General features: G+C 51.1%; 1 protein-coding gene and 1 pseudogene across 10 annotated transcripts in view; both read right to left on the minus strand.

The window, feature by feature from the left end:
• Positions 1-597: 597 nt before the first annotated feature.
• The window catches only part of DLG1 (discs large MAGUK scaffold protein 1), a 109,302-nt gene continuing 86,549 nt past the window's right edge, over positions 598-23,350 (minus strand). For 4 of the 10 annotated variants that reach the window (XM_048505490.1, XM_048505489.1, XM_048505484.1 and 1 more), the window contains 10 exons: positions 21,047-21,223; positions 19,516-19,585; positions 14,654-14,753; positions 11,568-11,609; positions 7,223-7,273; positions 6,189-6,290; positions 4,907-5,079; positions 2,582-2,691; positions 2,191-2,282; positions 598-1,649 (listed from right to left, as the gene is read on the minus strand). In XM_048505490.1, the coding sequence (XP_048361447.1) occupies positions 1,543-1,649; positions 2,191-2,282; positions 2,582-2,691; positions 4,907-5,079; positions 6,189-6,290; positions 7,223-7,273; positions 11,568-11,609; positions 14,654-14,753; positions 19,516-19,585; positions 21,047-21,223 (1,024 nt within the window). In that variant the 3' untranslated portion in view covers positions 598-1,542. Of the gene's footprint in view, positions 1,650-2,190; positions 2,283-2,581; positions 2,692-4,906; positions 5,080-6,188; positions 6,291-7,222; positions 7,274-11,567; positions 11,610-14,163; positions 14,198-14,653; positions 14,754-19,515; positions 19,586-21,046; positions 21,224-23,350 lie in introns of all 10 variants that reach the window. The other 6 variants (XM_048505493.1, XM_048505488.1, XM_048505487.1 and 3 more) reach the window with 2 other exon arrangements.
• Positions 16,442-16,555, minus strand: LOC125438652 (annotated as a pseudogene).

The following is a 23,350-nucleotide window of genomic DNA, read 5'->3' on the forward strand; positions in this document are numbered from 1 at the left end:
TCTTCTGAGCTCTCTCAGTCCCACCTACCTCACAGGATGTTTGTTGTGGGTGGGGGGAAGGGCAAGGAGTTTGTAAGCCCCTTTGAGTCTCCTTGCAGGAGAGAAAGGGGGGGGATATAAATCCAAACTCTTCTTCTTCCTTCCTGCCCCAGAAATGGCACCAAGTTTTCTTCTGTCCTGGAAGCAGGCCATGGGCTAGGAAGAGCACCAGAAAGGAAACTATCAGCTGAGAAGTACAGAGGCAAAACCCAAGGATCAGAACCACTGCCCCAAGTCTCTTCCGGGGGGGGGGGGGCAGATCTGTAAGTGACCTGTCCCTGAGTCTTCCAGCAGCTGGGAGACTTCAGTTTGCTCGCAAGCTCTTCTTGGAGGCCTCTTTGTTAGGCCCTCTGGTGGCGGGTGGGGGCTTGGAGCTCTTCAGTGATGGGCTACAGTGCCTTGGCCGTGCTCGCCAATGTCACAATGTGGACACCCTGATCCACGTTCGGACTGCATCTGACTATAATGTTCCTGCAGTCTGAAGCAAGATGTGGCTACTTTGAGTCTTGGCTGAAAGAAAATGTCTCATGCTGTACAAAGAAAACAATTCCCACAGAGTTTAGTTAAAGAAAGTTTAATATATATATATTTATATATACATTTATATATGTATATAATATGTTTATTATAACAAAATAGGCAGTTATTGTGGGTAAAATATTTATTAAAACCCGATCTCTAAGAACATATTTCTGCTCTGAATGCATCTCTCAGCATCCTAACAATGAGCTCAGGAAGGTCTGAAACGGGAGCTCCTCTGATGCCGAAGCGAGCCCGGCCTGCTCAGCCACCTTCCGATAAAACTGTGCCTATCAGACGGCCCCAACGGAGGAGTCCTCCCGCCTGTGCTCGTTCAAAAACTGAAGATCCCTCTCCCCAGCCCTAGCGACAGCAAACCATGAAAAAATAGAGTATTAAGAACATTCTTACAAAATTATGAAAGCACATTTTCCCTTGTAAAGCCACAGTAATTATGCATATATTACCTTGGACATTTTTAAAAAAAGAGATTCTCATTCAACTGCCTGTAAAATGTATTTGTTACAGACAAAAGAAAAGTATGAAACAAAATCCTGAAACCAAACCTCTCAAATCAAACCATGCAATTAAAGTGAAGCGTAGAGTTGCTTACGGTTTACGTCACTTAAGACCACTTTTATTTCATTTTGTTAGGAAATCTTTAAAGAATGTATATAAAGCTTTTATTTCTCAAAATCTCTGAAGGATACTTTTCCCTTAAACATTAAGGAGTTTACAGTGTAATTCCCCACCCATCATCCACCATAGCTGGTCAAGCGCTGCCCCCGGATATTTGAGAAGCTGGCTGCACAAAAGCAGATTTGGAGAGTCAAACCTATCCAAGTCAAAGTGTGTTTTATGGACCGGCAGCCCTGACATGACCCCGTTCACACCAGGCGGGAGCTGGAGGCGGGAGCGCCGGCCAGTCTTCGTATTCCACGGGAAGCTGCCAGCCAGTTCCTGCATGTCGGGGCCAGCCGGCCTTCACAATTTCTCCTTGGCTGGTACCCAGATGGAAGGGCCAGAGTGCTCTTCAATGACTTGCTTCACCTGGCTGTAAATCTCTTCCAATGTGTCACCTTCCACCGTCGCTGCAGGGAGAGAACATTTAGTGGTCTGGTCTCCGCCTTTCCTTTGCCCTGCGGCCCTGACACCCTCCCAGGGAACGCAGCTATTTCTTCCAGACGGCTTCTCAGCTTTTTACTGGCCAATGTGAGGTATTTGGGAGTCCAGCCTCCCTTGCAAGCTGCCTCAAAACTGAAGGCGGGGCAGGTGGGACGATTCTGGGCTCCCTCCCCAAAGCTTTCTCGGCCCCCTTCAGACTGCTCTGCTGACTTCTCTCCTCCACATGCCCTGTGACAATTTTGGATCTAGCAGCCAAGTATACCCCTCCCAACTGTGCCAGCTATGTGCAGGATCTGTACAAGCAAAGCCCACAGAAGGACTCCCCAATTCCACAAGGACTTTTCATTCAGGCTAGGTTTCAGAAGGACACTCAGCAGCATGGATGGTTTCCCATTTCATGACGGGGTGACCAAGAGAGCAAAGGACGGAAACAGATCTTCCAGTCTCTTTCTGTTTAGCCCAGGGACAAGCAGCAGCCCCCAGCCCATGCGGACCCATGTAACCAACCTGTAAAATGTTCTGTAAATTCTTGCTCTAGCTTCATGGCTCTCTCAAATGTCTTCCGAGCTTGCTCATCTGTTAATCGCTTATTCATTTCCCTGAAATTACAGAGGTCATGAAGTCATTAGCAGCATCACTTAAAATGAACAAAGAAGAAAAGTTCTGCCCCTCGGGAAACAAGTCGACAGTGTCTGGGGAGCATCCCACAAGCTCCAAGCATGGTTTGCAGCTGGATTTCCACCTCGTGGTTAGGAGACACCTCCAGTAGCTGTGGCTGTTGATCTCCGCCCCACCCCCTCGTCCCCAGCAGGAGCTGTAGCTCAGCTGTATACAAACAGGGAACACAGGGCCCAGACAGGGAGTGGAGCGGCCCAGCGTGCAGATGGCTTTCACTCACGTGACGTTTTCCACTGATTTGGGTCTGATGAAAATGGAGATAGGATGCAACTGAGCAACTTGAAGCCGCTTGATGGCATTTCCGGAGACGTCCAGGATGCAGTGTTTTGCCTGGCACAGAGAGTGAAGGGGAACTTTAGAGCATGATGGGGAATCTGACAGAGACCACAGGCCCACGGGACCACAGGCAAGCCGCCTTGGGGTGCAGCATGAAGCCCACGGGCTGCTTGGGAGGCGACATCCTCACCTGAAGTCAGCAACTCTTGCTTATTCTGCCTGCTAGGGCACATTTGCAAAAGTTTAATTTTCTTGGGTCACACATTCTGGCAAATGAGGTTCAGCTGACTTTGCATATTCTTTCTAGATCAGCTGCATGGGTTGTGGCTGGGACCTGAAACTGCTTCTGTTTCTAACTGAACGACAAGCACCACATGATGCTGGGAAGCTGCAAGACTCTACCTTACTTCCCTTGACATGGAACTGCAGAAGGGGGGCATCTGGAGATCTGGAGTAAAGGGTCATCAACATACAGATGATACTGAAACTATTTCTACGACTAACATTAAGGTGATGATTGTCCCAAATATTTGCTCCAAGGTAGAAACAGGCTAGATCCGTGGTGGCAAACCTTTGGCACTCCAGATGTTATGGACTACAATTCCCATCAGCCCCTGCCAGCATGGCCAATTGGCTGATGGGAATTGTAGTCCATAACATCTGGAGTGCCAAAGGTTCGCCACCACAGGGCTAGATAATGGCCATCAAACTGAGTGGAGGCTGAAAGTATGGCCAGAAGTCTCAGCCCTGGGGCTGCCCAGTGTGGGGTGCAGCTCTGGAGCGCTGCCAGATCAGAGTCCACCGACGGATGCCCAAGATCAAATCTATGGTGCAGCTTCTGGATTGGCAGCCATACAGCAGTCACAAAGCTCAGCCCGCAGCAACCCCAAGGCGGGTCCCTCTCACTGGCACCTCTGCTGCTGGGGACCACGGGCATCTTTCTGGTGTTATTCACTGGGAGGTGGAGAGCGGGGGCGGATGAATCCCGCAGGCGCTCACGAGTGGTTGGCCAGGATAACTCAGGCAAGTTTTTGCGACTGTTCTGCACTCACTGGCCAACAAGAACTAAGCTGTGTGCATATTCCATGATTATGTTACTCTTCAGCGGAACCAGATTGTGGCTACAGCCAATAAGGCTACATGAACACGTGAAGCTGCCTTCTGCGGAATCAGATCCTCCGTGGTCAAGTCACTGGCTACTCAGAGCAGCAGCGGCTCTCCAGGGTCTCAGCCAGAAAAGGGTCTTTCACATGACCTATTATTTGGAGACACCAGGGACTGAAGTTGGGACCTTCCGCATGTCAAGGAGATCCTCGGCCACCCCGGGAGAGGGAGTCACATGTTGTTATTACTACACTACAGCTGGCTGAAAGGAATGGAATTCTCCCTGCTAGAGGCAGTGTAAGGCTTTAAGTTCCTGGAACGGACAGCCAGCCCCCCCCCCCCCCCCGTCCGTCCGTCCGTCCGTCCGTCCGTCCGTCCGTCCGTCCGTCCGTCCAGCTCTCTCTGAATGTTTCTGCTCCAACAACAATCCAGCCGTCCCGGAGAGTCTTCTTCATTATCATGCAAGCTCCCAGCTGTGCTGCTGCACCAGCCCAGGGCAGAGGGATGGTTCTCCCAGTATGAGCAGCATTTTCCTGGGTTGTCCCAGGCAGCAGAGCAGGGGAGCCACGGGAGCTCCTGGCAGGGGCGGCTGAGCTGCTGCCGCCGCCGCTCCTCCTGCCATCGCCCTTCGCCTCTGCTGCTGCAGTAACAGGCTGGGCCTTTTGCTGCTGACTTGGAGCCCCGGGGTACGTCCAGGGAAGCCAGAAGGGCCAATCTCACACAGGGACAACGTAAAACAGCAAGCCACGGGACATCAGCAGCGCAAAAACGACCCAGAAGCACCAGGAGCAAAAGCTGCTCAAATGAACCCCCAATTAAAAGTCTGCACCAAGAGGCCTGTGCTGGTCTGGCACTTACAAGCGACAGTGAAGTGGGCTCCAGGTCAGCCGGAAGGACGAGGGCGTTCCAAAGAGGAGGGGCCACCAACCCACCTCCGGAGGCAAAAGGGCACATCTAGCAGAAGGGGACTGCACTACTGGCGGGGGGGGGGGGTTAATGGCTTTCCTAGTAATATACCCAGCACGGAGTTTGCCTTTTTCATCCCTGCCCCACTCAGCAGACATGTTCATTCACTCATCCAATACAACCCGCAAATCCTTCCATCTGGGTCTCAGAACACCCCCACCTATTAAAGTCTCAAGATGGCCCTGGCGGCCGCTCTGACCTTTTCAGCCACTTCTCGCACAGACTGGACGCTTGTCCCATATAGGTGGTTGTTGTATTGTCCGGCTTCAATGAACCTGTGGTCCTGAATATCTTTTTCCATTTGTTCTCGGGACATTACAAAGTGGTAATCCCGCCCGTCCACCTCGTACTCTCGCTTTGGCCGAGTGGTATCTGCACAGAGACAGACAAGCAGGCAATCAGCATTGCGGCAGGAGGAGACGAGACTCGTCTGCTTCAAACAAAGCATTTCCAGAGCACTTAATCGCAGAAGTATTAGCAGCGGGCAACTGAAGCTCACAATGGAAACGTGGGGAGTGCTTAGAGGGCGGCTGGACTCTTCGGAGCATGGGAGGGCTGTGAGGGCTGGGGAGCATCACGGCTTCTGGAGAGGCCAAGCGGCCAGCTGGCCACTGCACAGCTGAGGACTTCGGCCTGATGGTGTCCTTGCGGGATGAACACTGCCCGTCCTGGTGCAGAAGCTATTATTATTATTATTATTATTATTATTATTATTATTTATTAAACTTGCTATACCGCCCTATCCCCGAAGGGTTCAGCTAGAGGGAATCCTGCGGCTGGGCCTCTGCTGCTCCACCTGCACACCCTGCCCAAAGCAGCTGGGTGCTGCCGAGGCTGTCATCTTGCTATGTGCCACGCCCCTCCCCTTTTCCTGCTCTGTTCATTCTCCTCCTGCATTGTGCCCCCAGTTTTCTGGGTCTTCTGTCCCAGCCTTGTCTACACTCTCAGCCTTTGGCTACTTGCCTCTACCTCCCTGGCAGACGAGGCTCCCCCTGCTAGTTTTCAGTGGAAACAGGCTGCCAAAACCGTGTCTTTTCCTCGCCACTGAGAGCTGGCGCTGCGGATCCACGGACTGCCTTTGCCTCCTGCCTCCCTCCAGCCCAGATTCCTGGTCCCTCCTCCAGTGCCTCGTGACCTCCCTTGCTCCCACCCTCCACATTTTGAACTACCCAAAGTTGGTTGGACCAGCTTTACAGGAATGACTGAATTAATCGCCGATAACGCTGTATGGCATTTGTAGCGCATTCTCTATGCTTGTTTGAAATTTATTTATAGAAACAACCTTTTTTCTTTCTTTAAAGATCCTGATTATTCCTCCACCACCCCTGCAAGTGTTGCACTTCTGTTCATCTTCATTGCTTTGCCTCTGCAGCTGACACTGCAGGTATTGGCTCAATGGGACAGGTGCCTATTGGGCTCTTTGCTCATTCGTTCAAGCGTCATTGTGACGTGCCTCTCCTGGAAGCTCTTGCTATACATACGTGGAACACACGATCCAAATTTGTCTGGAAATTCAGATATCAGGTCATCATTTATTCTGTCTTTCATAGGTCCTAGAACAATCACTGGCCGGGTGTAATTAACTAAAAGAAAAACAGACACATGTCTTGTGAGAGTCTGCCCCACTGTGTTTCATAAAGTCGCAAGCAAGAGAGGCAAGAACCAGCATTCACATACTAATGACACCACCCCCTCCCCTCCCCCCGGGTCAACTCTTGTGAAAGGAACTTGCTCTCCCGGGAGAAAGCAGGGATGCTGGACATGCAGTATCACACTATCCAGGTATACAGGTGAGTAGCAGAGCCTGAGCTGGACTAAATGCCGAGAACCATGCAAGCATCCCCAAGATCTCAACCATGCTGAAGACTCCCAAACAGAGTGGTACACCCCAAACTGGTCCTGCCATTGTCTTGTGGCACATGAGAAACGTGAGGGTATTGCTTGATATTGGATTTCTGAACATCACTCACAGCATACCAGGTGATGTGTGTTCATGCGATACATGAGTTATTTTGGGATAAAAAAGGGGGATAAATGGGTGGCTTCCACTCAACATTTCGGCTGCCTTTTTGACAAGGCATTTTCACTGCTTGACAGCAGCAAAAGACTCAGGGGCTTCTTGGAGAGTTCAGGTCGCTGAGGAGGCTGGGGGTGCCCTTCTGGCTTCATCACAGTTGCCAACAGCCCACTTTTGAGACCAGGAATGGCTCCGGTGCTTCTCCCACATTCCTGCATCGTGGCTTAAGATCTGGATTACGGATTCTTGCAAAGGGCCCCTCACTAAGCTTCCTACGGCACAGCTCTGAGCTCAGTCAGAACTCTTGAGGGTCACGGTCTTGCCGTCAAATGGATCCCCTATCTTGACTCTACTGTGTCTGTCAATGTTATAATAAATACAATAAAATATGCAACCCAGGAAGGACTGAAGGGGGAACAAAAAGTGATGGTCTCGAGTCTCGCCTTGCTGGCTCCATGACTCCCCAGCCACTTATTTCCTGAACAAGGTGGCACAAACCTTCTTGCTGGGTGACGGGCTCGTAAGACAGGACCAGTTCCTCTTGGCCACCTAGAACATTGGGGAGAAAATACATTTTTTCAAGCAAGCAATACAGCCATCTCTTCCCCTCATGATGAAAGCCCCAAATGAAACACGGACAAAGACAACGTTGAGAGCCAGCGTGGTACAACGGGAGGCCTGGGGTCAGGGAATCCCCACTCATGTCAAGGAAGCCCTCAGCATCCCCACTGGCCCCCTCTCAGCCCAGCCTACCTTGCAGGGTTGTTCTTGTGAAGGTTAAGTGGTTAAAAGCTAATATCTCCCCCTACCTTTATCTCAGAAAAATAAAAAATACACAGGAACATTACCTTCATATACAGGAATGAATATAAATGGGCAGGTTTTTTTTACTCCTGCACCAAACTAATTGAGGACATAAGAAAAGCCCCATCAAGGCCAGCAGTAGCCAACTAGGTGCCTGTGGGCAGCCCACAAGGAAGACAACTCCAGTTGCCGCTGCATATAACCCTCTGCAACAATACAACATTAATGGATTCCACAGAAAGCCGCCTATAAATACTCCATAATACTCCATAAAAGGAAACACACCAAACAGGTGGCTGCGTGGTGAGGGTTGCAAGTCAAATAAGCCATAAAAGGTATGAAAAAGGGTCCTTTAAAAAATGGAAAGTTTGCACAAAGGAGGTATACAAAAAAAGAATAAAGGTTTTTTAAAAATAAATGTCCATTGACAATAATTCAAATGAAGAGAGAATTTGAAAAGCAGATTGGAAAAAATATTGCCGTGAGATGGCTGAGAAACTGGGTGAATTCCTTGCACTCATCTTCACTGTGGAAAATGTGGGGTTCGCACATATAAAGGAGCAGCCCCTGCTTTGGAGAAGGGTCCAAAGAATTAGGTCAAATTGTGGTCTAAGAGATGAAGTTCCAGCACCACCTGGCAGTCTCCGGTCCAGGGACCACACACCTAAAGGTTCTCCAGGAATTCAAAGATGAAAGTGTCCATCTATTAACTAGTACATGTCACTGGTTACTAAAGTCAGAGGACTGGAAAGTGGCAAATGTCTCACCAATTTTTAAATGACACACCAATATTTAAATATGAGTACAGAAGTGATCCAGAGAAGTACAGGCAACTTAGCCTAACATATATCTCAGGTAAATTAGTCGAAACTGTTCTAAAAATGGAATTATTAGGCAAACAGGTAGGCAAACCTGCTGAGGAAAAATCAGAATGGCAGCTGGAAAGGGAAGTCCTGCTTCACCAACCTTTTGGAGTTTCTTAAACGAGCACGTGGACAAGGGTTACCACCATGCCAGAGCTACGGTTTTTGGAAGAGTTTCTGAAGAACTGAGTCACACTGAAGTGATGAGAGATGAGCTGGGCACATTAAAAAGTCCGCCGGTCTCTGGGACCAGAGACATTCAAGGGATCTTAAGGAATTCAAATGTGAAATTGTTGGAACCACTAATCAATATGTATCACCTGCTGCTCAAGCTGCCTCCGTCACTAGAGGAAAACAGAAAATGGTGCACCAATTTTTAAAAAGCGGACCAGGGGGAATCTTAGAAATTGCAACCCCAATAATTTAATATCTGTTCTGGGCAAGTCAGTGGAAACTGTAATTAAAAAGTCCCGGCAGATATTACACATTTGGACTTCCAAAAAGGATTTTGACAGCGTACCTCACCACAATCCTGAGTAAGGTTATCAGTCATAGGATGAGAGAACAGGTGCTTTTATGGATTGAGCACTGGTTGAACAACATCCCTGATAGCTCAGACTAGGCTGATCTCGTCAGAGCTTAGAAGCTAAGCAGAGTTGACAACAGTCAGCACTTGGACGCGAGGCAGGCAGGCAGGCAGGCAGGCACTACTACGTAGAACAGGCAACGGCAAATCACTTCTGCTCATCTCCTGCCTTGAAAACCATCGAGACAGAACTTCACGTGGTTGCCATAAGTTGGTTGTCACTTGACAAGAAACAACGGGAAGCAGAGAGGAGGAACAAATGAACAGTTTCCACAATGAATGCATAAAAATTACGTGGAAATGGGGAGGAGCCATGTAGCTGTGAAGTTTGCAGATGAGACCAAATTTTTCAAGATGATGAAGAGCAACAGGAGGCTCTTTCAAAACTGGCCGTTAGCGACAGTGCAGTTAAGAGTGAGATGATGCCCACACTCAAACAAAAAAGGCCATCTCAGGTTGAGAGATGCAGTCTCTTTTGTTCCATGTGGTGGAAAGTGCTGTCAAGTTGCAACCTGAAGAGTTTTCAAGGCCAGAGACGTTCAGAGGCAGCGTGTCGGGCATCGCCTGCTTCTAGGTAGCAGCACCAGACGTCCTTGGTTATCTCCAATCTAAGGAGCTGACCCAGCTTAGTGGCTGAGGTCTGGTGAGATTGATTGGGGGGGGGGTGTTTCTGTCCAGCCTCCTCCCAGCCACGGCCCCTGCCCCCCCCCCCCCAATTCTGGTCGTGTTGATTGACGTTCTGACTGAATCATTTAAAAAATCCTAATCATTCAAATGCTCTTATGTTGTTCGCTGTCCTGGGGACCACGATCAGGTAGAAATTCAACATAAAACATATTTTACATAAATAACTAAATAAAATAACCTACAGTCAACATTACGCCTGTTTATTCATTACCTCTTTTAGAGATATAGAACAGACTCTTCCACAGCCATCCAACCATTCAAATACTACTGACACTATAATGATTAAATCATTTAAAATGCAGCTCCTCAATTAAAAATGGCTGTTAAAAACAAAGCCCTGGCCACTCTGCCCTACACCTTGATCCAAGAAGACCATGTGACCACGCACGACAAACCCTTCTTGCAGGCAGGCTGCTGCTGCTGCTGCTGCACAAAAGAGGCCGCCCTGGCGTGGGAGTGAGCAATGGGCGCAAGAGAAGGCGCAGAAAGGGAAGGGAATAGGGCAGTGATGGCGAACCTATGGCACAGGTGCCAGAGGTGGCACTCGGAGCCCTCTCTGTGGGCACGCAGACACAGAGTTCATCATGTGGGGGGTGGAAAATCACCCCCACACACACATACACATCTAGACTGGCCTGGGCCACTGAGCACAACATGCGTGCACCACGGTGAGCAGGGAGGACTCGGCTGGCGGGCCTGGTGCCTGTGCTCCTAGCAGCTACTGCCGGGGGGGGGGGGGGCGCAGAGGAGGCAGAGATACTACAGAGGCACAGAGCGGTGCATGCAGGACTTGCTGGAGGCTAGAGCAGGCTGGCCCCTGCTCGAGCGGGTGGGGCGGAGGAAGAGGGAGCCAACCGTTTTTTCCTAAATGAAAACCTCAGCATTCAGGTTAAATTGCCAGGTTGGCACTTTGCGATAAATAAGTGGGGTTTGGGTTGCAATTTGGGCACTCAGTCTTAAAAAGGTTCACCATCACTGGAATAGGAAGACTTTCCAGGAGAAGGGATCGCTCACAAATTTGCAGGAGGATGTTCTCCATGCTGCTAAGCAGAAAGCCCAGATGTACCCCTCACAGGACATGCATTCATATCCCCTTCCTCCACCCTGGGCAGGACCCCCGGGCACCGACAACTGCGCTTGAGCAGGCCCCAAGCAAGGCTTTCTGCAGGCACAGAACCCACCAGTGTGCAGTGAGGGAGTTATGATGCGGGACAGGGAGTTCCCTGGGCACTTATGACAAGAGTCCTGCACGCATTGGATCCTCCCTGTGTCAGGAGGAAAAAGGAGCACGTTCATACTCTAAATAAAGACGAGTCGCTGAAATTCAAGACATGCAGAGCAAAGGGAAAGGGTTCGAGGAGAAGACTGACAACGGTGATCAAGAAAAGTTACGGCACCATCCACTGAGAGAACAGAAGAAATGGCACACCCAGAATCCAGTTAAGGGATTTCCACTCAAAGATGAAATCCAGCCTCTGAAAGGGAAACTCAAGTAAACACTAGGAGATGGGCAGGCTGGCACTTAAATGAAACTGCCCACCAGAAAACATCTCCTCTGGATCACTCTGGTGCCCAACCTACTCTCTGGGGGTGGTCCTTTATGAGAGGACTCACAGCAGCTCCTAGTGAGACAATATGCAGGAGTGAACAGACACAAGTTGAGGGGACCGTGTGTCTATTCCTCGGATCCCTCACACCACAACACAACTGCCCGGTCAAGCAAAATGGATGCAAAAGAGAGGCAGCTAGACCCTCGCCCAGCTGAGCAGCTCTCCTTGGAAGAAAAGCATGATAGGGAGGAGAGCTTCAACACAAGTTCCAAATTCTCCGGAGCCTTGTAATGTCGCCAAACACAGACGAACCTCAGCCTCACCCAGAGATGAAAAGCAAAAGCCACACTTACGGTAGCTGCTTTCACTGTCGCTGGCGTTGGATGTGACGTGTTCTGTAAAGGCAACAAGAGAGGGAAAGTGAATAGAACAGGAACAGAATAGGGTGCATTTCAAACAAAAGCAGACCAAGGGGACCAAAACAGCCAGCAACCCAGGAGGCCCAGAAGCAACAGCGTGGGAATAAATTCCTTGAGGACCAAATCGCACTCAGGAGTTTTTCACTTGGCCCTCATAAAAGCTTCCGTGCCAGCCACGGGACCACGAGGATACTGGTCGCAGTCATGGACAAACTCCGGCTCCACTTGGACAGAGGTGGTTCAGTGCTGCTGGCGTTGTTAGATCTCACCGCAGCATTCGACGTAGTAGATCACAACCTTTTGGCCACTGCCTCGCCGATATCAGAGTTTGGGGGTCAGCCTTGTGTTGGCTGGCCTCATTTCTCCGAGACCGGGGACTGCTGGTGACGTTGGGGGGAGAGAAGTCCAGGCGTCACCCCATAGTATGTGGGATGCCGCAGTGTGACCAACATGCTGATGACACCCAGCTCGTGTTCACGATGGAGGGCCGCCCGTCTTCGGCCCCAGGAGCTCTCCAGCATGGTTTGGAAGCCGTTGCTGGTTCGTTGAGAGTGAGTCGGATGAAGTTAAATCCTACGAAGACGGAGGTTCTGTGGCTGGGTCAGGGGGAGCGATCGGTGGACTTCTGCCTGCCTACACTAGACAGCGAGGCGTTGCACCCGGCCTCATCCATCAAAAGCCTGGGAGTGATCCTGGACCCGGCGTTGTCGCTTGAGGCCAGGTTGCTCAGACTGCCTGGGCGGCGTTCCATCATTTGCGGCAGGCACGGCAACTGGCCCCGCACCTCTCCCGCTCTGACCTGGGCACAGTGATCCATGAACCAGTCACCTCAGGCTTGACTATTGTGACTCGCTTTACGCTGGCCTGCCTCTGACTGTGATCCGGACACTTAAACTCGTTCAGCATGTGGCAGCCGGGCTTCTTACCAGAACATCTAGTTGGGACTGGACTTCACCGGTCCTGCACCATCTTCACTGGCTGCCCATCCAGTTCCGGATCAAGTTCAAAGTGCTGGTTTTAACCTTCAAGGCTATAGGTGGCCTTGGGCCTCCGTATCTGAGGGATCGCATCTCCCCGTATTGCCCCGCTAGGTCCCTCCGGTCTTCGGAGGAGAACCTATTGGTGGTCCCTGGCCTGAAATATGTTCGGCTAGCCCCCATCTGGTGGAACGGGCTCCCTCAGGAGAGCAGGGCCCCTGTGGGACTGACAAAGCTTCTGCAGGGCCTGCAAAACAGACCTGTCCCGCCTTGCATTTGGCCAGCCGGATTGATTGTGGACCCACGGCATCTGGGCTCCTGTGGGCTTTGGTTAAGGGGTGGGTGGGTGGTTTTTATCACCATCTGCCACTGTATCGTTTCCTGTTGAATTGAGGTTACTGTTTTACTCATGATATTTTAATCTGTTCTACTTGAACTAATTCATGCATTTTTATGCTGTTCATCGCCTTGAGCGTTTCGGGGGAGGATTGTCTAAAATTTTAAATATAAATTTAAACAAATTAAAACATAGTTGTTGCATGTAGATCAACATGGCTGACCTGCTACTCATGTTTTATGTCTTAATACATATAGTTATACACTGAATCAGCAGAGGAATTCTACCCTGCAGAGAAGCACCTTTTCCAATGAATTGCTTGTCCCGTACAATCGGGCTACAGCTCAGCTGAGAGGAGGGAGAAACCCGTGCTCTTGACATCCCTCCTTGCCTCCCGCCCCAACTGGCCACGGCCCATTCCTGTCCTCTTACCGCTTCCATGAAAACAGTGGCAAAATGCAAAAACACAAAAGGGGCCCTAATTGAACACAATTCAATAGGATGTCTCCCGTCAAAGTGCTCCCTCATCTCTTCCTCCCAGGAACTCAGGATAGCGTATGCAGAGATTTTCCCTTGAAACAGGCCCTGCAGCTGCCACCCGCAGCTGGGCCAGGGGGGATCCCAACACCCTGTCATCCAATGAGTTCTCTGAAACTCCCTGCAGTGTAGGCCAAGCCCTCGTTCAGTAAGGCCTCGTTCAGCCAGCGATCAAGCTGGGCTGTTGAAGAAGAGTGTGCTGAAAGAGGAGGCCAAACTCTTGCAGGGGTGCTACAGTGTTGTGGCACTTGGTTTCTTTGTGATGCCATCTTGCTGGCTTCGTGAAATCATGGTTGGGACTCTGCTGTTTTCTCACGATGAACAGCTGACCCCAGTTCGGGTGTCCAGTACATTGTTAGCAAGGCAAAGGGTAAAACCAACCTGCCAAAGGGGGAGAAATGCTGGTAACCCTGAAGATGTGGAAAGGTTTCCTACTCAAAAAGCAAAAGCAGGTGGGGGCTACTGGGATCTCAACGGGAAGGCAAAACCCACAAAAGAAACAGAAGCCCAGCAACAAAGGGGTCTGGCAGGGAGAGGCTCCTGAGTCCAGCAACGCTCACAAGACAGGATACGACGACGACGACGTCTCGGCAGAAGGAGCAAAGTGGGCAGGCTGGCAGGGGGGAGGGAGGGAGGGTGGCCCAGAGGGTGGAGGGACTTGCTCAGGTGGCTCACTTACTCAGGCCTTTTGATCTCATGTCCTCAGGGATCTCCTGCAGAGCAGTTCCCAGAGGGCAAGCAAGAGAGAGACAATCACAGAGAAAACAACCGTCAGTAGCAAATAACAGAGGTGCTGCAACCAGACGGTTCCAAGAGCACCCACAGGGGACAACCAGACCCACTCCAAATCTGGCCAAATACCAACGCAACGGAAGCCCAGGAGACTCGAAAGAAATCTCCCTCAAGTGGACCTCTCTCCTCAGGGGTGATGGGAGGGTCTCCACGCAGCCATTTTAATTGACTGCCACATCAGAGAGCAGGGAAACTTTGCCTTAGACCTGGTGCAGGCTCACTCTCCGAGGAGCAGCATTGCTCTGGTCCACGACAGCCCCCTGTTGCAGCTCTTGGAACCGCCTCCAAGGGAACCCCCTGTGGCTGGCCAGGCAGGCTCACGGTCTAGACAGACATGGTCACCTCTCTCTCTCTCCCCCTCCCCCCCACATACTCACGGTCCACATCACTGGTCTCCTGCTCACTCTGCTCCTTGTTCTTGTAGAAGGGGAATTTTCGGGAAAAGAGGTTCTTTTTACGCTTGTCATTGAATGACTGCTGAAGAAGAGAAGGAGGGGCAAAACAAAGCAGGTCGAGTGTCCAGTGTGGCACAGAGAGGCCGTTCGGAGGAGGCCGACTTCTAGGTCCATCACATGCAGTGGCAACCAGAACATTCTGCCCTTGGCCGGACAGGGTTTTCAGCCAGGAAGCCGGTGGATACACTCAAAGGAAGACCAGGCCGCGGCCCACATCTGCATCCAGAACCACCTCAGAGACCCACAAGGTTTGGGGGCAGAAGCTTTCAAGTGTCCAAAGCTCCCCTCATCAGATATTTCTTGAAATCTTCTGCTTTAAAAATCTTGTTGGTCTCTGAGAGGCTCCTGGACTTGAATCTGGCAGTCCCACTGCAGACCCACATGGCTGCCCTCCGAAACTATCTCCAAAGCATAAGTCAGGGACTCGTCAGGGGCAAAAACGTCTCACATGTACAACATGTGCAGAAGTGCTGACTTGCTATTAACAATCCCTTCTCTCTGAAGAGGTTTCTTATGTGTCATGGTATATTTCCCTACAGGGAACAGTCAATTGCAACAGTGGACAAGCCTCAAAGAGAAATGGAAACATCCCCCACCTTAACCTGCCCAGCAGCCTGCAGAAGTCGGGGCCAGGCCTTTCTGTGGAAAGAGAGGCTCACTGCTGTCCCCGGGCGAGGCTGACGTGCTCTTGATAGGCCAATGGAAAACTTTCAGATTCCAGAAGTGCTCTACACTGGTTATATGTCTATAATACTTCTGACTGCTTCATGCATTTTAATCTGTTGGGAATTGTCTGGGAAGCAGAAACACAGCACGAAAGTGAAATAAAGATGAAGGGAGCTGCTGTTTTATCCTCGGGAAAAATGTCCCAGAGAAGGTGGAACCACGTGACAGCCTCCCATTCAGTCGCCTCGTGGAAGCAAGAGATTTGCAAGCAGCGGCATCTGTGTTGATGGTCGGAGGCTGCAGAGACGAGCAGGGGGCTTTTATGCGGACACTGGGAAACCTGGAGTTCCCTCCCCAACCCCAACCCCCCCTGCATCTTAGGCAGCTCCAGAGGATCCCCTGACCCAGAGAAGGGCCTGGGTTTTTTTTGCCAAAATGCTCCTACATGTCAGTGGTTCTGAGGGCGCCAGTCTCTGAAAGCAAACACGATCCCAACCCCGGTCCTCCACCACTGCGTGCCTCTGCTCGGCAGCTGGGCGTCAGGAGACCTACAGAGCTGACCAGACTTGCCACCGAGGCCCTTTAGAGGAGATGTCCCTTCCTCACCAGGCAATTCTTGGCCAGGCTGCTCCTCACCTGCCTGCAAAGTATCACTGCAGCTTTGCTCCACAAATGAAATAAATGAACACGGCCGTGCAGCCCAGAAAACCTACAACATCCTAGTGATTCTGGCCATGAAGCCTTTGACATTATAATGAAATAAATGCTTCACAAGAATGCTGCAAGAGACGCAGCCTGTGTGCTCCCTGCACGTTTATTTAGCCCAGTCTGAAAGGCACGTGCTCTCCTGTCCCCTGCCCTGGACTCCCTCAGGCGACACGACACAACACTGTCAATCATGGCACAGGCTCTCCTGCCTCCCTTAGAACAGGAAGGTGCTTGAAAGAGCAACAGGGAATTGCATGGGGCATGCTCAGAGGGCAGCTCAGACAGAAACAACAACCAAAAAACCATGGTTACAACTGCTTGTGCTTTGACTGGTAGAAAACATCAGGCGTATAAGTTTTGTATATAGTCCTCAAATACAGGACCTATCAGATATTAAACTGATCAGAACAGGTACTACACTTGATCGTAGTCAACAGGCCAAGAAGCAATAAGCTTGTAAGTTTTAAGGCACTGATAAGGCAGGAAAAATTTTCTTTTCAGCTGTAGATCCACATTAAGTTCTCACAGCCTCTAATCAGCTCTAATTCGTTTGTAAGAACCATTTGAAAACAGGAAGCGACCCCCTTCCACCCCCTCCTGCACCCGGTCAGTGGCAACTGGACACTCTCTTCGTGTGCCAGACACGGGACATGGAATAAGTCGATTTTGCCCAGACTTAAAAACCAGACAAGTATTTCAGGCAGAATGTCGGTTGTTGAAGCCTGGCGTCAGCAGGGGAGGAGAGATGTGCAGAGGGCAGAGGCCTGAGCATCTTCTGCAGACGTGAAAGGAGAGCCGTTGCAGCTGCTGCTTTCTGGGTGATAATCGCAGCATTAGAAGCTGCAATTAATGCACACTCTTTCCACAGCCAGTTGTAAGGAACAGGAAGCCTGCAAGCATGCACTGAGCCCCCAGCCAGGCCGGAAGAGAGGAAGTGGAGCGAGGGGGGAAAGCGAGGGGCCGAGGCACGCAGTTCTGTCTCAATGGCAAGCGTTGCTGGGTTTCCATTCGGGCTCTCATGCGTGGGGGTGAGGCAAGGTTAGGACACGGGGCACAGTCAGCCCACAGGATGGTGGCGACTCCGGAGTGGGAAGACGGGGGGCAGCCAGTGATCAGGGCTGTGTGCACACGGCACCGCCTTGCACGACCCGAGAGAGAGAGAGAGAGAGAGCCACACCCTGCGCTGCGGCAAACCTGAACTGCAAACTGCAGACATCGCACAGCACGGCCGGACCCTTCGGCACGTCATTTCTTCCCTTCACCAAAATCGTGGGGAAGGACCCGGAATAGTTCAGGCTGCTTAAGACATAACCCAGCCCTTCAACCAGGCCCCGCCACTATTTTGGCTTCTGGGCCTAGCAAAATGATTTTCACAAGTAGAAGTCTCAAAAGTAACTTTTGGGGGGGGGGGTGCCCAGGAAGCTGCATCCTGCACTCTATTCTACCCCCACCCACCCCCCAGATCCTGAGTGAGACCCGTGTGGCACAGGCGACTGCCTGGATCCAGGTTCTTCCTCTCACTAAGTGAGGAGCTTGACTTTGGCAGAAGACAATCCTTGAATCCAGTCTGTACCTCATCCCATTTTATTTTTGGCACTCTTAAAGAAGAATTTTTTCTCACCTACACTCTCTGGGGGCTGCTCCTGACACTCAAAATGACAGGAATGCAAAGTACAAAATACTTCACCTTTTTCAAAAGAGGCACTGCCAGCTTGCCAGTTTCAGACTGAGAATAGCAAGAGCACCTGGCAGCTCTCTACTTCTGCTCAGAGATGTTTCCCCGAGCCACACACAGTGCAAATGGCCCAAGCTATCTTCCATTAGTAGAAGCCAATGTGCCTGGCTTTGCGTGAAAGCACCCCCATGCACCCCCTCCCCCCCAGCTTGCAGGCATTCTGGGAGACGGGACACTGTCCAGTTGCCCACAAGGGCCAGGGAGCCCTCTGCTGCTGCTCCACTTGATGGGGCCTCATCTCTTTTCACTGAGCCTTCAAGCTCAGTCAAGGATCCCTTTGAACAGTGAACCACCAACACAATTCAAACGTTTAGCATTCAGATCTCACATCCCCCTCAGATGCTGAACCACTAGATTTTTCACACATGCACAGTCCTGTGCATAGCAAGAGCTCCCCCCACCCAATCTCCAGGGAAATGGGCCCTGGCGTTGGCCCCTGGCAGCACTTTGCCAACCTACAAGCATTACTCTTTAGGGCCTGTGATAAAAACATGTTGTCAGAGGGGGGTGCCATCCACCCCATGCTTTCAGGGTTCAAGTGTATTCATAGAAACATGGAGCAGGAAGAGGATCCTGACGGTTGCCTAGTCCTGTCCCCTGCACAGCGGAAGAAGTTCACCGGCACTGTCCCTCCCTGCTTCTGGCTTAAAAACCTCCAAATCAAGAGATCCCGCCACCTCCTGAAGAAGATGGTCCCACTGAAGAATGGTTCTGCCAGAAGATTCTTCCTAATGTTTAGCCACAAACTGTTTTAATTTTAACCTATTGGTTCTAGTCCGACCTTCTGGGACAACAGAAGACAACTCTACTACATCCTCCATGGGGCAGCCCTGCAAATACTTGAAAATCTTTGGTTTTGCTAGCTGCAAATCAAATCTGGGTAAAAAGTGAACACACCTCTGGAGACAGACCTCCCCCCCTTGCTGAACTTCCCTTCCCTTCCCTTTATTTATTTATGAGAATGTTCATATCCCACCTTCCTTGTGTTTCAAGGCAGCTGACAATAATAGCTAAAACCATCCCCAGCTAAAATCCAAAATAAAATAGCAAACCCCCAAATCTCTCTCTGCTATTCCCACTGTTAAAAGGTACTCTCCACTCAAAGCCGTGACAGGTCTGTGTTCTGAGCTTGTTTAAAATCACTTTAACTCACGGCTATAAAAGTAGATTGTGGCTGCAAATTCTATAATCTATAGCATGTTGAATGAAGAGACACACAGTCTGTCTGTAGTCTGCTCTCGTTCTGTGCCCATCAAAGGAATTTGGTTAACTACCTGCCAGCATAATGAAAAGAAGGATTTTGTTTCCTGTTTTCTGCATATTTATAACTTTATGTACCTACTATGTCCTTACACTGAGATCTTTTTTCTAAACCAAATACCCCAAAGAGTCTCCTTCTTTGGAGGTTTTTAAGCAGAGGCTGGATGGCCATTTACCAAGATTACCTGTTCCTGCACGGCGGGGTTGGATTGGACGGCCCTTGTGGGCTCTTCCGACTCCATGATTTTGGTCTAGCCCTTAATTTGCTTTTTTCACCACGGATGCACCCAAAATTGCATGTTTCATAGACTTGTTCACCACAACCCCCAGTTCTGGGCAGTTCAGATCACACCCGTGTATCGTTTACAACAGCATTTGTAGCTGCAGTTTAAAGTAAGAAGTAATCCAAACTCACCCCTTTGTCACCTCTTGTTTTAGAATTAAATTTCACTGTTTTTAGACGGGCTCGTTCTTTCTTCTCAACCCTGCCAGGGAAATGCAAGAAGAAAACATGTGACTTCGCACTGTGGTACGTGCTGCTGTCAGTCCAACGTCCCTAGGCTGCCTTGAATGAAGAATCTGGTCCCGGTCTCCTAACTTGGGGTATGGCCACCCCCCAGCCTCGCCCCCATGGTTATAAAACCAAAGGAGATGAGGATGGAGCCACAAAGCCTCTTCCAGAGGGGAGAGTAGAAGGGACTGCCGGCTGCTGGCTGGGAGCCGGGGGGGGGGGCTCGGCTCGGGGGGTGGTATCCTCGAGTTTCCTTGGCCCCGCCCATGTCGATGACGACATGGGTGGGGTCAAGTGCACCCGAATACGACAAGGAAGTCCTGCTGCCTTGCCATCTTCCTGGTCACATGGGGGGCATAAAATTTTAAAATTTATGCCCCCCATGTGACCAGATTAGTGGTGCCCAGGGACAGAGAGTACCCCCTGTCCCTAAGGCCGTATGCCATTGGGGCGGAGAGATGGGGAAGGGAATGGCCAGCCAGGTGATTGGAGGGGTCAAGGGAGCAGGAAGGAAGAGATAAAAGGGAAGGGTAAAAGAACACCTGGGTGGCAGGTGTGGAGAAAAACGGAGAGAGAAGGTGTGAGAGAAATTGACTAGACAAAGAGGGAAGGAGAGCTTCCACAGAGGTGGGAGAAAGGAAAAGAACAGGGAGAGAAGCAGCGCAGAAGAGGGGGCGAGGAGGCAACTCAGTGCAGGGGCAGTTGGCTCCAGTCCACCCTGTGTCTCCAGCATTCCTCCTCCTCCTCCTCCTCCAAGAATGTGGAACTTCTGGAGTCAGGAAGAAGAGCAGTGGGGCAAAAGAGGGCAAGACGACCGCTGTTCCTCTAAGCATCCAAGGCCCTGCCAGGAGCAAAATGGCTGCGCCTCCTTCCTAGCGACTTCTGGTCAGGAGGAAACAGCCCCAACCTCATTCGCTACCAGGCACCCGCCCAACCTGAAGGAAGCCCCTCTGGCAGACTGGGCAGGAGGCGGCCACCACAAAGCCAAACCTGCAACGCTGTTCCAGGAATGTAAACATTTGCGGAATGGCTTGGGAGCGTAAGATGGGGATGAAGAGCCCGGGAGGCCTCATTAAATCACAAACAGTTCCTATCTGATGAGAGATCGTCTGAACTTTCTCTTTGTCACCTTGCAGATAGGAATGTTTTTTATCATCGCATAGAAAAATAAGCGTCTTTTGAAATAGGGGAACTTGTAACCATTGAACTGGCCAGTGGTTTTCTCCTTTGGTTACTTCTCCTTGAGCGTTATTTGCAATATTCATCAACCCCCCCCCCCCCTTAATTTCCTGGTCCTGGCCCCTCAGATCACTGGGACTTTCTCGGGAACGGAGCAGAAATGGAAAGGGAGGGAGCTTCATGCTCAGAAAGCAGCCCCACAGAAGAGGAACGCCAAGGTGGATGGAGCTAAATGCCAAGGCTGGAACGTCCATACCTGCGCTTGCTTGGGATCACGCCAACCTCGCTGCTTTCTCCAGTGGGCATCACCAGCCGTGCCTGCCACCACTCATCGTCAGAAGCATTGAGGACGTGGAGGATGTCACCAAACCGGAAGTTCAGCCCCTGGCTAGGCAGGCCGCTGTCTTTAGTCTTGTCATAGTCAAAGAGTGCTCTGGAGACGGAAGGGGGAGAGGTCAGCATTTGGGCAGGAAAGGACAAACCAGGAGCTGGGAGCAGGAGGGAGAACGTCAGGGGCCAGTCAGTTTCCTGAGACAGCTCCCGCCCTTCTATACAGTCTATACCAGGGGTCTGCAACCTGTGGCTCTCCAGATGTTCATGGACTACAATTCCCAGCAGCCTCTGCCAGCATGGCCAATTGGCCATGCTGGCAGGGGCTGATGGGAATTGTAGTCCATGACATCTGGAGTGCCAAAGGTTCGCCAACACTGGTCTATACAGACCTCTCAGGAGGCGCTCGTAACCTTCATTTCCCTGAGCCCTGATCTGCCGAGTTCTGGCTTGATCCGGTTATGTCTCCCGGGCAGAATGTGGGATCCTCTCCTCCTCCTCCTCCTCCTCCCTCCCTTCTGTTCTGTTTCCCAGACAAAGCCTCATCAGACACCTACTAGCTGTTGCTCTTCACAGCACGGGGAGTGTGGACTGTTTTGACCTACGTGAAGGCTGCGCTGCCTCTGGACTGTGGGGCTGTGGCCCAACCCCCCTTGGGAACTGGTGTTCAGGGGAGGTGTGACAATGGGGTCATGATGTGGGGTATGATGGAAGGTGTTTTGGTGCTTAAACTGTTGTTCTGGAAACAGAAGTCTAAATGCATTTCCATAATACAGAAATCATCTGAAGACGGAGTTTCGGTATTGAACAGTCCAGGGGCTCCACACGCGGGCTGGTGTGTCTGAAGACTTTGATCTTGGAGATCCCACAGTCCAGACTGTTAATGGCTTTCAGGTTAAGGATGGGCGCTTTCAAACCCAAGAACGGGTGCAGATGGAACAAAACAGGAGTGGCAAACATGCTCCAGGGAGTTTGCCCTCCTTGCCCACACTTTGGCGGCCATGCCCCATCCCAGTCATTGTGTGGCCACTCCATGTCGGGCTGCACTATGGACATCATCAAGGAAAAACAAACTGGGGGCAGAAGCGAGAGGCCAATCGACTGCAGCTGCTTAAAGGCACAGGTGCTGCACAGGGGCAGTCATGGATTTGAGGAGGAGCCCCAACCTGGATTCTTCAAGGGTCCAGTGAACCAACGTCCAGTGAAGGTGCAACACCCACGATCAAATCAGTCATGATTTTGCTGAGTGGCCCTTCCACCTTGCCTGGGTCCCTCCATCCAGGTCACGCCTGATCCTCAGCTCCAAGCAGTCTTGCTGGTCCTTAACCATCACATTGAAGCCCAGGGCAGAAGAACCACGGGAAATGCTCATACTGCTGCTGTTAGACCTACTACCTGCCCTCTGGATCCGTGCCCCTCTTGGCTCATTAAAACATGCCGAGAGGAGTTACGACCCCATCTGTTGAATATCATCAATAGCTCCCTCGAGCAAGGAGCTTTTCCTGGTGGGTTGAAGGAGGCAGTGGTCCGCCTAATTCTTAAAAAGACCGCCGTTAGATCCTAGTGATCCGGCCAATTACCACGCCTGCTTCGAATCTTCTCGCTTCTGGGGAAGGTCATTGCGAGAGTGGTGTCGGAGCAGATTCAGGGCTTTCTGGAGGCCATATCGGCTTTCGATCCCTTCCAGTCCGCCTTCCGTGCTGGGCATGGGACGGAGACTGTTCCCTGCCGCTGTCACAGATACGCCCAGTATGCAGCTTCTGACCGGTATGGATCTGCATGCTGCTGGTATTATTGGACCTTACCGCAGCGCTTGATGTGGTCGACCATGACCTTTTGACCCACCGCCTGGTTGTTTCCGGAGTGCGGGCAATTGTCCTTCAAATGGATTGCCTCAAGTTTCTCCCGGACCGGGGTCAGTAAGTGTGGTGCGGGGATCAGGCCTCCCGACGGTGCCCACTCTATTGTGGAGTGCCTCAGGGAGCGCTGTTGTCCCCGCTATTATTTAACATCTACATGCGACCCCTCGCTCAGCTGGTACGGAGCTTTGGGCTGGTTTGTCACCAGTATGCTGATGACACTCCAGCTCATTCTTCTGTCGATGGAGGGGGGAGCGGTCGCCGCCTCTGCAGCCTCTACAGCACTGTTTGGAGGCGGTAGCTGGTTGGTTGAAGCAGAGCAGGTTAAAGCTGGAATCCAACGGAAGATGGAGATTCTCTTGGCTAGGCCG

This window comes from Sphaerodactylus townsendi, linkage group LG08 (genome assembly GCF_021028975.2).
Source record: "Sphaerodactylus townsendi isolate TG3544 linkage group LG08, MPM_Stown_v2.3, whole genome shotgun sequence".
NCBI classification, from domain to species: domain Eukaryota; kingdom Metazoa; phylum Chordata; class Lepidosauria; order Squamata; family Sphaerodactylidae; genus Sphaerodactylus; species Sphaerodactylus townsendi.